A 12,078-nucleotide genomic window follows, 5' to 3' on the forward strand; every position below is an offset into this window, starting at 1 on the left:
GGAGTAAGACTGTGAGTCCCCCGTGGGACAAGCTGACACCTTGTAACCTCCCCAGCGCTTAGAACAGTGCTGTGCACATAGTAAGCGCTTAATAAATACCATTATTATTATTATTATATGGCAGAGCCGGGATTCAAACCCACGACCTCTGACTCCAAAGGCCATGCTCTTTCCACTGAGCCACGCTGCTTCTACCACCAGGTCCCATATTGTAAGTAGGATGGAGAATGGGAATTGAATCCCCATTTTACAGATGAGGGAACTGAGTCCCAAAGAAGTTAAGTGACTTTCCCGAGGTCACGCAGCAAGTGGCAGAGGAGGCATTACAACCCTCCTCCTCCCCATCCCCCCAGCCCTACCTCCTTCCCCTCCCCACAGCCCGTGTATATATGTTTGTACAGATTTATCACTCTATTTTACTTGTACATATTTACAAGTAAATTCTACTTCCTAAATTCTAAAATTTCTAATAGAAATTCTAATAGAAATTCTAAATTTCTCTTTTTATTTTGTTAATGATGTGCATTTAGCTTTGATTCTATTTGTTCTGACAACTTGACACCCGTCTCCAGGTTTTGTTTTGTTGTCTTCTCCCCCTTCTAGACTGTGAGCCCGTTGTTGGGTAGGGACCGTCTCTATAGGTTGCGACTTGTACTTCCCAAGCACCTCGTACAGTGCTCTGCACCCAGTAAGCGCTCAATAAATACGACTGATTGATTGATTGACCGTCTCTATAGGTTGCGACTTGTACTTCCCAAGCGCTTCGTACAGTGCTCCGCACCCAGTAAGCGCTCAATAAATACGATTGATTGATTGATTGACCGTCTCTATAGGTTGCGACTTGTACTTCCCAAGTGCTTCGTACAGTGCTCCGCACACAGTAAGCGCTCAATAAATACGACTGATTGATTGATTGACCGTCTCTATAGGTTGCGACTTGTACTTCCCAAGCACTTCGTACACTGCTCTGCACACAGTAAACGCTCAATAAATACGATTGATTGATTGACTGTCTCTATAGGTTGCGACTCGTACTTCCCGAGCACTTCGTACAGTGCTCCGCACCCAGTAAGCGCTCAATAAATACGACTGATTGATTGATTGACCGTCTCTATAGGTTGCGACTCGTACTTCCCAAGCACCTCGTACAGTGCTCTGCACCCAGTAAGCGCTCAATAAATACGACTGATTGATTGATTGACTGTCTCTATAGGTTGCGACTTGTACTTCCCAAGCACTTCGTACAGTGCTCCGCACCCAGTAAGCGCTCAATAAATACGATTGAATGAATGAATGAATGAATGAATGAACCCAAGCCCTCTTACTCCAGGGCCCATGCTCCTTCCTCTAGGCCACACTGCTACTCTACTACTATCACCTTTTAAGGCCTTTCTTTGACTGTGTTGCTTTTTAGGAAGCCGTTTCTTTTTCACTTCACTCAGAAATCGGCCAAAAGGCATACCCAGCGAAACAGAGCACATCCAGGACTGGAATGAAGATCAAATCCCATCTGGACACGGATTGAACAGCCAACTCTCTCACAAGGTACTGCACCAGAGTTTCTCTTACCCTCTTTGGGGAGGGAGGAGTTGCCTCCTCAGACCTCGAGCTAATCCGGGTGCGCCGGACAACGGCCTCGATTCATCTGTCGGTAGCTGCACGGTCTCAGACAAGAGCTCATTCATCAGAGTAACTGCTTCCAAGACTCGATGACTACGGTACTTGGACTGTAGCATTCTTTGGAAACAATTTAGAGGAGAATAGATTATTTTACGACGACTCATTTTAAACTCATGTTTATGGCGCACCAACGGCTCATACTGAAGACAAAAACTAGTATTCTTTGGGCCTGACCTATTGGATACTTCAGTTCTGTCTGCTTTTTTGTTTTTTTGGGATTTTTTGACCAGTTTCCTCTCTTGAATAGTAATAATAATGATGATGGCATTTATTAAGCGCTTACTATGTGCAAAGCACTGTTCTAAGCACCGGGGAGCTTACACTGTGAGCCCACTGTTGGGTAGGGACTGTCTCTATATGTTACCAATTTGTACTTCCCAAGCGCTTAGTACAGTGCTCTGCACATAGTAAGCGCTCAATAAATACGATTGATGATGAATGATGATGGCATTTATTAAGCGCTTACTATGTGCAAAGCACTGTTCTAAGCACCGGGGAGCTAGACTGTGAGCCCACTGTTGGGTAGGGACTGTCTCTATATGTTGCCAACTTGTACTTCCCAAGCGCTTAGTACAGTGCTCTGCACACAGTAAGCGCTCAATAAATACGATCGATTGATTGATTGATTGGGGAGGTTACAAGGTGATCAGGGGGTCCCACGTGCTGCTCACAGTCTTAATCCCCATTTTACAGATGAGGGAACTGAGGCACAGAGAAGTTAAGTGACTTGCCCAAAGTCACACAGCTGACAATTGGCAGAGCTGGGATTTGAACCCCTGACCTCTGACTCCAAAGCACGGGCTCTTTCCAATAATATAATAATAATATTATTATTATCCACTGAGCCACGCTGCTTCAATAGTAATTGAAGTAATATGAATATGAATATGAATTCATATGAATATGAATAGTAATATGGGGATTGTACGATGCTTTGTAGCAGTTGCTGGAAGCCACCACACATATATGTGGATCAAAGTTAGATGTTAAGAAGTTAACTGCAATAGCTGAATGGGAATGTTTTTGGAGTAGAAAAGAAAAAAGGTTAATCTCATCTGAAGCAGCACAAATAAGCCAGAATCTTGGGTCAGTCCATGAAAACTAAAACCTAGAAAAGTCAGTGTAAAAATGATCCTTGTCCAACTGAGGGAGAAAGGCAATCACAAAAGTGACATGGCAGATAATTATTGCTAGAACCAGATACTAAATAATTTACAGGAGCAGCTGAAACACAATTTTGGATTCAACTGCCACCTATCCATGTAGACACAGCTGGTGATTCCCCCTGCTTACTTCCTCTCACTTCTCAATTCTGCTCATCTCCTTCTCTACTCCACCTTATTCACTGTACCTCATTATAATATTTATAATAAAGGCATTTATTAAGTGCTTACTATGTGCAAAGCACTGTTCTAAGCGCTGGGGAGGTTACAAGGTGATCAGGTTGTCCCACGGGGGGCTTAATCCCCATTTTACAGATGAGGTAACTGAGGCCCAGAGAAGTGAAGTGACTTGCCCAAAGTCACACAGCTGAGAATTGGTGGAGCCGGGATTTGAACCCAGTTACCCTGTGGCATCTTGACCCTCAGCACTCTCTGACCACAACTTCCCAACCTGCCTTCTCTTCCTCCACCCTCTCATCCTGTAAAACTGTTTTCTCCCCTTGAAGAACTCCTCCAATCGCTCCAGGCCACCATGTCCCATTTGGGGTCTCTAATTGACGCACTAATTCATGCTCTCACTTTCCCACTCTCCTCCACAGCCAACTCCCTTGCCCACCTGCCTCTCCATCAATCTCACAGCACCATCCTTTCCAAGTCTCTATCTGCTCCTGCGCTCTCTGGCCGGGCACTGATCGAAGAAATCCAAGGCCTACCCTGGCCACTTCCAATTCATCTTTAGTGCTATAGCTGCCCTCTCCTCTGCTCTGCAGCACTACTGATTCTTCTTCAAACCATCTCCCCAACATTTACCCCACCAACTATTCCGGACCTTTAACTCCCTCCTGAAACCCCAGCGCCCCGAGCCTCTTGCCCATCTTGACCTTGCCAGTCCGTGGACAAAAATCAAAGCCATCAGATAAGCTCTCCCAAATCTCCCCTTCACCGCCCCAGCTACTTTTCACCCTTATGTCCACTCTCTCATCCTTCTCTCCCATCTTTCAAGAGACTACTTGCCTGCTTTCAAAATTTACCTTCTTTACCTGTATACAATCTTCTCCTCTCCCTGATAGCCAACTCCATCCCTCACTCTCTAATTGCTCCTTCCCTTCTGCCTTAAAACATGACCACTTCTTTCCTAACCTAATAAAATCTATGTTCGCCACTGCACCATCTAGCTGTTGTCTCTTTCCCCCTCCTTCCAATTCTGTTAAACTCCTCAAACAACTTGTATACACCTGTTGTCCCCAGTTCCTCTCCTCCAGTTAAACTGCCATTCCCTTCATTCAACTGAAACTGGTCTCTTCAAGGCCATTAATAGTCTCTTTCTTGTCATATAGACTCTATGAAATTCTTCTAATCCTCCTCTGCCTCTCATCTGCTTTGGTCACTGTGGATCACTCCATTCTCATGGAAACATCATCTAATCCTAGCTTTTCTGACATCTCTCTCCCGGATCTTCTCTTCTCTGGACAATCTTTCTCCCTTCTCTAATTGTAGATGTCCCTCAAGACTCTCATCTGGGACTCCCTTATTATTATTGTCATGGTATTTGTTAAGCACTTACTATGTGTCAAGCACTGTTCTAAACACTGGGCTAGATACAAGTTAATCAGGTTTTCTTATTTATACTCCTCTCTCTTCTTGTTTATACTCACTCGGGGAGCTCCTCTGTTCCAATGGTTGCAACAATCAATTCTATGCAATCACTGCTAAATCTCCCTCATCAGTCCTGAGCCCTCTCCTCCTCTGCCATCACGTATTTCCTCCTGCTTCCAGGATATCTCTACATGATGTACCCCTAGAGCCTCAACCACAATATGCCCAAGACTGAGTTTCTCATCTTTGCTCCAAAATCTGCTCCTCCACCTAATATTCCCATCACAGCTCACCTCACCACCCTCCTCATCTCTCAAGTTCATAACCCTAGCATTTTCCTAGGCTTCCTCCTCTCTCTCTCAAGCCCCAGCCCCACCAGATCCTGCTAGATTTTTCTCCACGATATTTCCGGGATCAAACCCTTCCGTTCCATCAAAATGACCATCCCTCTGGTCCAGACACTTATATATTCTGGCTTGACTACTGCATCAGACTCTCCCCTCTCCAGTTTTTCATTCCGTGGATCATTTTTCTAAGACATTGTCCCGCACGTGTCTTCCCTCTTCATTCATTCATTCATTCAATCGTATTTATTGAGCGCTTACTGTGTGCAGAGCACTGTACTAAACACTTGGGAAGTACAAGTTGGCAACATATAGAAACGGTCCCTACCCAACAGCAGGCTTCAAAACCTTCAATGGCTACTCATTCCCCTCAGCATTAGTCAGAAACTTCTGACCACTGACTTGAAGGTGATCAGCATTCTCCCCCTTATTTTCTTCTCCCACTATACCTTCAACTTGCACTCTTCATTTTCCTCACTGTGTCTCATTCTCCTCACTCGTGTTATTAATTATTATTATGGTATTTGTTAAGCGCTTACTATGTGCCAGGCACTGTACTAAGCACTGGGTAGGATACAAGCAAACTGGGTTGGACACAGTCCCTGTCCCACATGGGGCTCACAGCCTCAATCCCCATTTGACAGATGAGGTAACTGAGGCCTAGAGAAGTGAAGTGACTTGCCTAAGGTCACATGGCAGACAAGTGGTGGAGCTAGAACTAAAATCCATGACCTTCTGACTCCTTATCCCGTGCCCTATCCACTAAGCCATGCCAATTCTGTGTTCTCCCCGTTGCCTTCGTATCTGACAGACACAGGCTCTTCCATCTTCAAAGCCCTTCTAAAATGGCAAATCCTCTAGTAATATCTTTTCTTACTTTATATACCTCAATTGACACGTCAACACTTTTGCATCAACTATGCACTTGCAAACCACCAGAGCACTTAGGTACATATCTTATATTCGCCATTGCTTTCTCTTACCTGTAATTTTTGGTAATGCCGGGTTCCTCCACCATATTGTAAGCTTGAGAGGAGGGATCACGTCTACTTACCTTCCATTGTACTCTCCAAGCACTTAGTACAGTGCTCTACACACAGGAGGTGCTCAAAGAATTTAGTTGATTGATACTTACTTGTCTTTTTCAACTTTCAACTTCTGACTCAGTCTAATTTCCCTTGAAGTCATAGCATTCTGTTATAAAATAAGATATGTCTCATTATATCCCTTTTATATCCCAGAATTTTATCCCAGAATTCATATTATATAACGTCACAGTTCTCTTGAATGGGGTTGAAGCAATTACAGATTTTAGTGTGATCCTGCAATTTTTACGGACTTGGAAATTTTCAAATAGCATACTTAGGAAAAGAAAAAAAAACCTATCTGGAAGCTTCAATAGATATTTTCTAGTGATGTCTTACTAAGGCAGAAGACTTCTATTTCATCATCTGTTGATGAGCATTTACAAGCAAGCAAATTTGGATTAGTACATGGCCTACAGGAAGTCAAGTTAATGCATGAAAGTCATCTTTTTTCAAAAATGATATAATCCATGCAAATAATCTATATGGAAATAGCTGGCACGTGTTTGAAATACTGGAGATACAACCTACTTTTAGTAGGCATTTCCGAAACTCAAACATAGATAAGAAGAAAAAAACCTTATGAAGACAACATTTATTAGCTCTACACTTTATTGTGGTTAATCTGACCAAGAGCAAAACCAATTATGAAGTGAAATATCGGATATTTTAAAGTCTCTTCTTTAAATGGATCACTTTTAATCCGTTTTATGGCCATCTACCTAAAGCTTACTATGGGAGAAGAGCTGACACTTTTGAGTTGGTAATTGCATATAACTGCAAAACAAGTATGAAAAGTCCAATGTTTAGCATTTATTATACAACCTAGTACACTTAATATATTTATGGTATTTGTAAGCCCTGGGATAAAGCAAGATAATCAGGTTGGACTCAGACGCTTTCCCAAGTGAGGTTCACAGTCTAGGTTAGAGGAAGTAGGATTTAATCCCTATTTTACAGATGAAGAAACTGAGGCACAAAGAAGTTAAATGACTTGTCCAAGGTCACGCAGATCCAGGACTAGAACCCAGGTCCTTTGATTCCCAGGCCTTAACCTTTCCACTGGGTCAGGTTGCTTCTCTATTTCTACTTCGAAAGCCAAGCTCTTGGGAAGATTAACTGCAAAACGCTGAGCTATGGAAGTGTTATTATTCCACTTTGTTGAGATTTGAAAATTTGAAGGTGAATCAGCAGTGGAGATAAATCTTAATTTACAATCTCCTTCTACAGATTACAATAAAAGCATACTAAGCTACTACTTAGGTGCCCACACTAATGAGTTTCTGTTCATTTCAAAAATGGATTGCATTTGATAGTCGGTCAGTTCATCTCCACCCCAACAATTAGCACGAGCTGGGGAGGATACTCAATGGATCTCTGATCTCCAGAATGATTTATTCCTGGGCCTCAGGTACTCCCCCTCTGATAACCAAATCATTTTCCCAAGACAGAAACAAAGAAGGAAGGGACAGTGAGAAAGCGATCAATTCAAACGTGCTGCTTACTGCATTTCTTCTGCTGTGAAAAGGATCATGTTCCTGAGCTCTTTGTTCAGCCAGTTTACCCAGGTATTCCGCCATTCTTTCTTTCTGTTTCCTTTTCATCCAAGCTCGAATCTCCTTTTTCTCCTTTTCTGTTCTCGGGGGCTGCCGAGTAATTCGGGTGCTAAGAAATTTAACATGGAGGAAATCAATGTAGTTACATCCTTTCAACTTTCTTCAATAACTAAAGATTAAAAAAAACCCAAAATATTAATTAAACTGCAAGTCATATTGACGTCAGATGCTGTTAAAGTTTTTCCTAAATACCTTCAGGCTTCCCAAGAATTTTGATTCATATTATACAAGGGTTGCAGGGGATGTTTTGCGATTCTTTAAATGTAAGAAATTGAAATATATAATTCCTTTTAAAAAATCAATTGTGACAAAGTTATTTCCTTTCTGACTTTACCAAGAGCATTGATTTTTTTCCCCAAAAAAACATGAAATACATTACTGCTCATGTGAATTTCATGAGCACTCTACACTCTACACTACTAGAGTCTACGTAGTGTACACTCTACACTTTTGCAGAGTGTAAAAAAGTCTCTACATTTTTTTGGAGACTAGTCTTAGAAAATAGACTTCTAAAACTAATTAAAATGTTGAATGGACTCACTATGATATTTGGATTTAACTGGGAAGAAAGGTACCCTCTACTTTATCATGCCTGGAATCTGGCAGTTGTCTTACGGAGAATAATACAGCTATCTTTGTTTGAAAAAAAAAAGAAAGCTTAGAGATCCTATATGTGCTGTTTTTCTGGAATCAAGCGTTATTTTGTGCACTCTTCATTCTACCATGAAGGCTAGTTTTGCTTCTAGTTGAAAAAATGCCCTGAAAAATCAGGAAGAAAAAAATTATTCTCCATTTATAGTGAGAATACAATCTGCTACATTGTAAACTCCTTGAGTGCTGGGATTATATCTACTAATTATATTACACTCTCCCAAACACTTAGCAGAGTGTTCTGCACACAGAAGGAGCTCAAGTACTAGAACGGAAAAACATTAACAAAATTATTTTCAAGGTTAATATTTGGAGTTTTTAATCAGGTGAATGTAGAGTTTTAAATATTAAACTTAACATTAGAAAAGGTCTAAAAGACCATTTCCCTTGACGAAGGCCTAGTAAAAATTGGCAGGAATTCAGAATTGGCTTTATGAATAAAACCGATGTATGAATAAAGAGTTCTGATAACAGTAAAGCATCCTACAGATCACGAAGAAATAAGCACTGTTCTAGTATAAATTTAAAATCTTTGTTCTTAATTATGGATTTAATGAACCACCTGTTTAACAAATACTGAAAAAGACCTTTTTGAACAATAAGTAATTTCAGCTTTGTAATGATATGATTTCAGTTCAACCCAGAAATCAAATGGAGTTAGAATCATCTGATTTTTACCTGGTAATTTTCCTAGCTTGATTTTCAGTTAAACCCAGATCATGAGCAGAAATGCCACCATCTTTTACAAGGTCATGAATTATATCAGCAACATCAGTCAATCCAGTAATCTGAAGGGGATCTGCTGAAAAACTTTAAACGCAGGTCTGTTATTCAAACCAAGTATCTCAATGTCCACTGCAATGAAATCAACTTAAAATTTGACAGCAAATAAAAACAAGGTAAAAGAGAAATTTCAATTGCTTAGAAATCATACAGTAAGGATTTTAAACTATACCTCCTCTCACAAACATCTTTATTAGCCCACCCACTCTAAAAGAAGTCGTAACTGGGCTCCCATCCAAATGAGGATTCTCATCAGTTCTTAGAACAGTGCTTGGCACATAGTAAGTGCTTAACAAATACCCCATAATTATTATTATATTTATTATATTGGGAAAGTACCTATTTGCAAAGAAATGCACAAAATTTTCTTTCGATTGGGTGCACTGCCTCCTTAAAAACCATTAATGTTTGTTAGCAGTTTCTCACTAAGCAAGTACCCTAATACTAAGAGAACACCCTCTGACACGTCATAGAAAGTTTCCATCTCAGAGGTTTCACAATAGACACAGTTTTTTTGTAAAGGAATTTTCTTTCCACTGAAAAATATCATTTCAATTAAGAAGATAAGATAAATCACACAATGTAATACCATAGAGTTCATCATAAGATTAAGGGATGCAAGAATTTAAGGGAGATTCCTAGGTTCCCAACACCTATTTAACATCACGTCTGGAATGCAGAATTCCCATTACACTAAATATTAAAATAATTATTTAAATGAAATAATATTAATTTTTATCACACTTACCTGTGAACTAACTCTTCACTGTAAGTAATACCTGAAAAAGACAAGGTATCAATAATGACCTGGGTGCTGTTAATGTTTACCTTGTTACACACTATTTAAAGATTGTCCTCAGTATTTTAAAACATTTTAATTTGTCGTATTTATATCATAATCAATAAGCAAGATACCTTTCATTTCCCAAAAGAATCACACAGAGCATTCTCTGGGCCTCAGTTACCTCATCTGTAAAATGGGGATTAAGACTGTGAGCTCCCTGTGGGACAACCTGATCACCTTGTAACCTCCCCAGCGCTTAGAACAGTGCTTTGCACATAGTAAGCACTTAATAAATGCCATCATTATTATTATTATTATTATTTGAATAAAGATATTCTTTTTTCACCATTATTGATCTTCTGGTCACAGAACTTCAGGAAGTGCATTACTTTTTTTAAAATTTAGTATACCATTTAGAAGCACTAAAAAAGGGCACTAAACGATAGTTCTATGGCCTGAAAATGAATACAACTTCCAAGGTGCCTAATTTATAATCAGGGATTTGCAAACTTACTTGAAAAAAAAAAAAGCTGGCCCACCAGATCATTTCTTAAAACTAAATTTAGACAGTCATTTTCAATAATTAAGATTTCAACTAATTATTACTCCAGAATAAAGCTAGAATTAATAATAATAATAATAATAACAATTATTGTGATTATTGCGGTATTTGTTAAGCCCAACCACTCTATAATTGAACACGATCACAGATCTTTATGCTTTCTCTTGAAACGCTTAGCTGGTCTCCTGGGATAAGCTAGTTCAAACGAAGGAATTATCACTTATTAACCTTAGACAAGTCTTCTAGCTACTGTGCAAAGAGGTGATTAGGCGTCTGGAGCGTTGCGTCTAAAGAAGTTCTTTGTGTGTAAGAGTCAGAATGGCCTTTACTGGCCAATTTAGGAGAGAAGCTCCAAAAAACTCAATTCGGTTCCTATGTTTGCGTGGAAGTGTGGCCCTGACACAGATTTCATAGTAGAAGGGCAGACCACTAGCTGGAGTTCAGCATTACATCAGGAGATGTTTGAGGGAAGTATAGGGAATGCCATATGCATGGCGTAGGGGATAGAGCCCGGGCCTGGGAATCAGAAGGTCATGGGTTCTAATCCCGGTTCTGCCACTTGTCTGCTGTGTGACCTTAGGCGAGTCACTTCACCTCTCTCGGCTTCAGTTACCTCATCTGTACCTTCATTCATTCATTCAATCGTATTTATTGAGCGCTTACTGTGTACTAAGTGCTTGGGAAGTACAAGTCGGCAACATATAGAGACAGTCCCTACCCAACAATGGGCTCACAGTCTAGAAGGGGGAGACAGACAACAAGACAATTGGGGAATAAGACTGTAAACCCTATGTGGGAGAGGGACTGTGTCTAATCCGATTTGCTTGATTCCACCCCAGCACTTAGTACAGTGCCTGGCACATAGGATGCACTTACCAAATACCATGATCATTACTATTACTATTATTAATATAATAATATAATATTAATATATTATATAATTATATATTACTATAATTATAATATTATAATAATGCTGGTATTTGTTAAGTGCTTACGATGTGCAAAGCACTGTTCTAAGCGCTGGGGGATACAAGGTGATCAGGTTGTCCCATGTGGGGCTCATAGTCTTAATCCCACAGTCTTAATGGGGATTAAGACTGTGAGCCCCCCGTGGGACAACCTGATCACTTGTAACCTCCCCAGCGCTTAGAACAGTGCTTTGCACATAGTAAGCGCTTAATAAATGCCATCATTATCATTATTATTATTATAATCCCCATTTTACAGATGAGGGAACTGAGGCACAGAGAAGTGAAGTGACTTGCCCAAAGATACACAGCTGACAATTGGCAGAGCCGGGATTTGAACCCGTGATCTCTGACTCCAAAGCCTGTGCTCTTTCCACTGAGCCACGCTGCTTCTCTTATGCATCTAGACATTCCACATAAAGTAACGTCAAACTCATCCCTTCATGTGGACTGCAGTGCAAAGGATTAATAAATTCTTTGTATTTTATTTGCCTGTTCTTCAGATATTGTAACTTTGTTCCTGTATAAGGTAGGAGCAGAAAAGGGACAGTTGACCTCGCTTTCCTGTATGCATGTGTGTGCGCACTCACACACACACAGACACACTCACATACACACAAACGTGTGCTCTTCCCTTCGATCACAGTAGAAAGGACCACTTCTGCTGTAGACGCTGAGACTGTCTAAGCCCTCATTATCCCTATAATAATAATAATAATGGCATTTGTTAAGCGCTTACTATGTGCAAAGCACTGTTCTAAGCGCTGGGGGTGGGTACAAGGTGATCAAGTTGTCCCACGTGGGGCTCACAGTTTTAATCCCCATTTTACAGATGAGGGAACT

The 12,078-nt window shown here is 40.5% G+C and overlaps 1 protein-coding gene across 1 annotated transcript in view; it reads right to left on the reverse strand.

Annotated features, from left to right (window-relative positions):
* CPLANE1 (ciliogenesis and planar polarity effector 1) overlaps positions 1 to 12,078 on the reverse strand; it is a 147,366-nt gene that overhangs the window by 30,520 nt on the left and 104,768 nt on the right. The window contains 5 exon segments of the mRNA XM_038743655.1: positions 1,570 to 1,737; positions 5,919 to 5,977; positions 7,374 to 7,533; positions 8,814 to 8,945; positions 9,667 to 9,697. Of these exon segments, the coding sequence (XP_038599583.1) occupies positions 1,570 to 1,737; positions 5,919 to 5,977; positions 7,374 to 7,533; positions 8,814 to 8,945; positions 9,667 to 9,697 (550 nt within the window).

The sequence above is a fragment of the Tachyglossus aculeatus genome, chromosome 3 (assembly GCF_015852505.1).
Source record: "Tachyglossus aculeatus isolate mTacAcu1 chromosome 3, mTacAcu1.pri, whole genome shotgun sequence".
Lineage (NCBI taxonomy): Eukaryota > Metazoa > Chordata > Mammalia > Monotremata > Tachyglossidae > Tachyglossus > Tachyglossus aculeatus.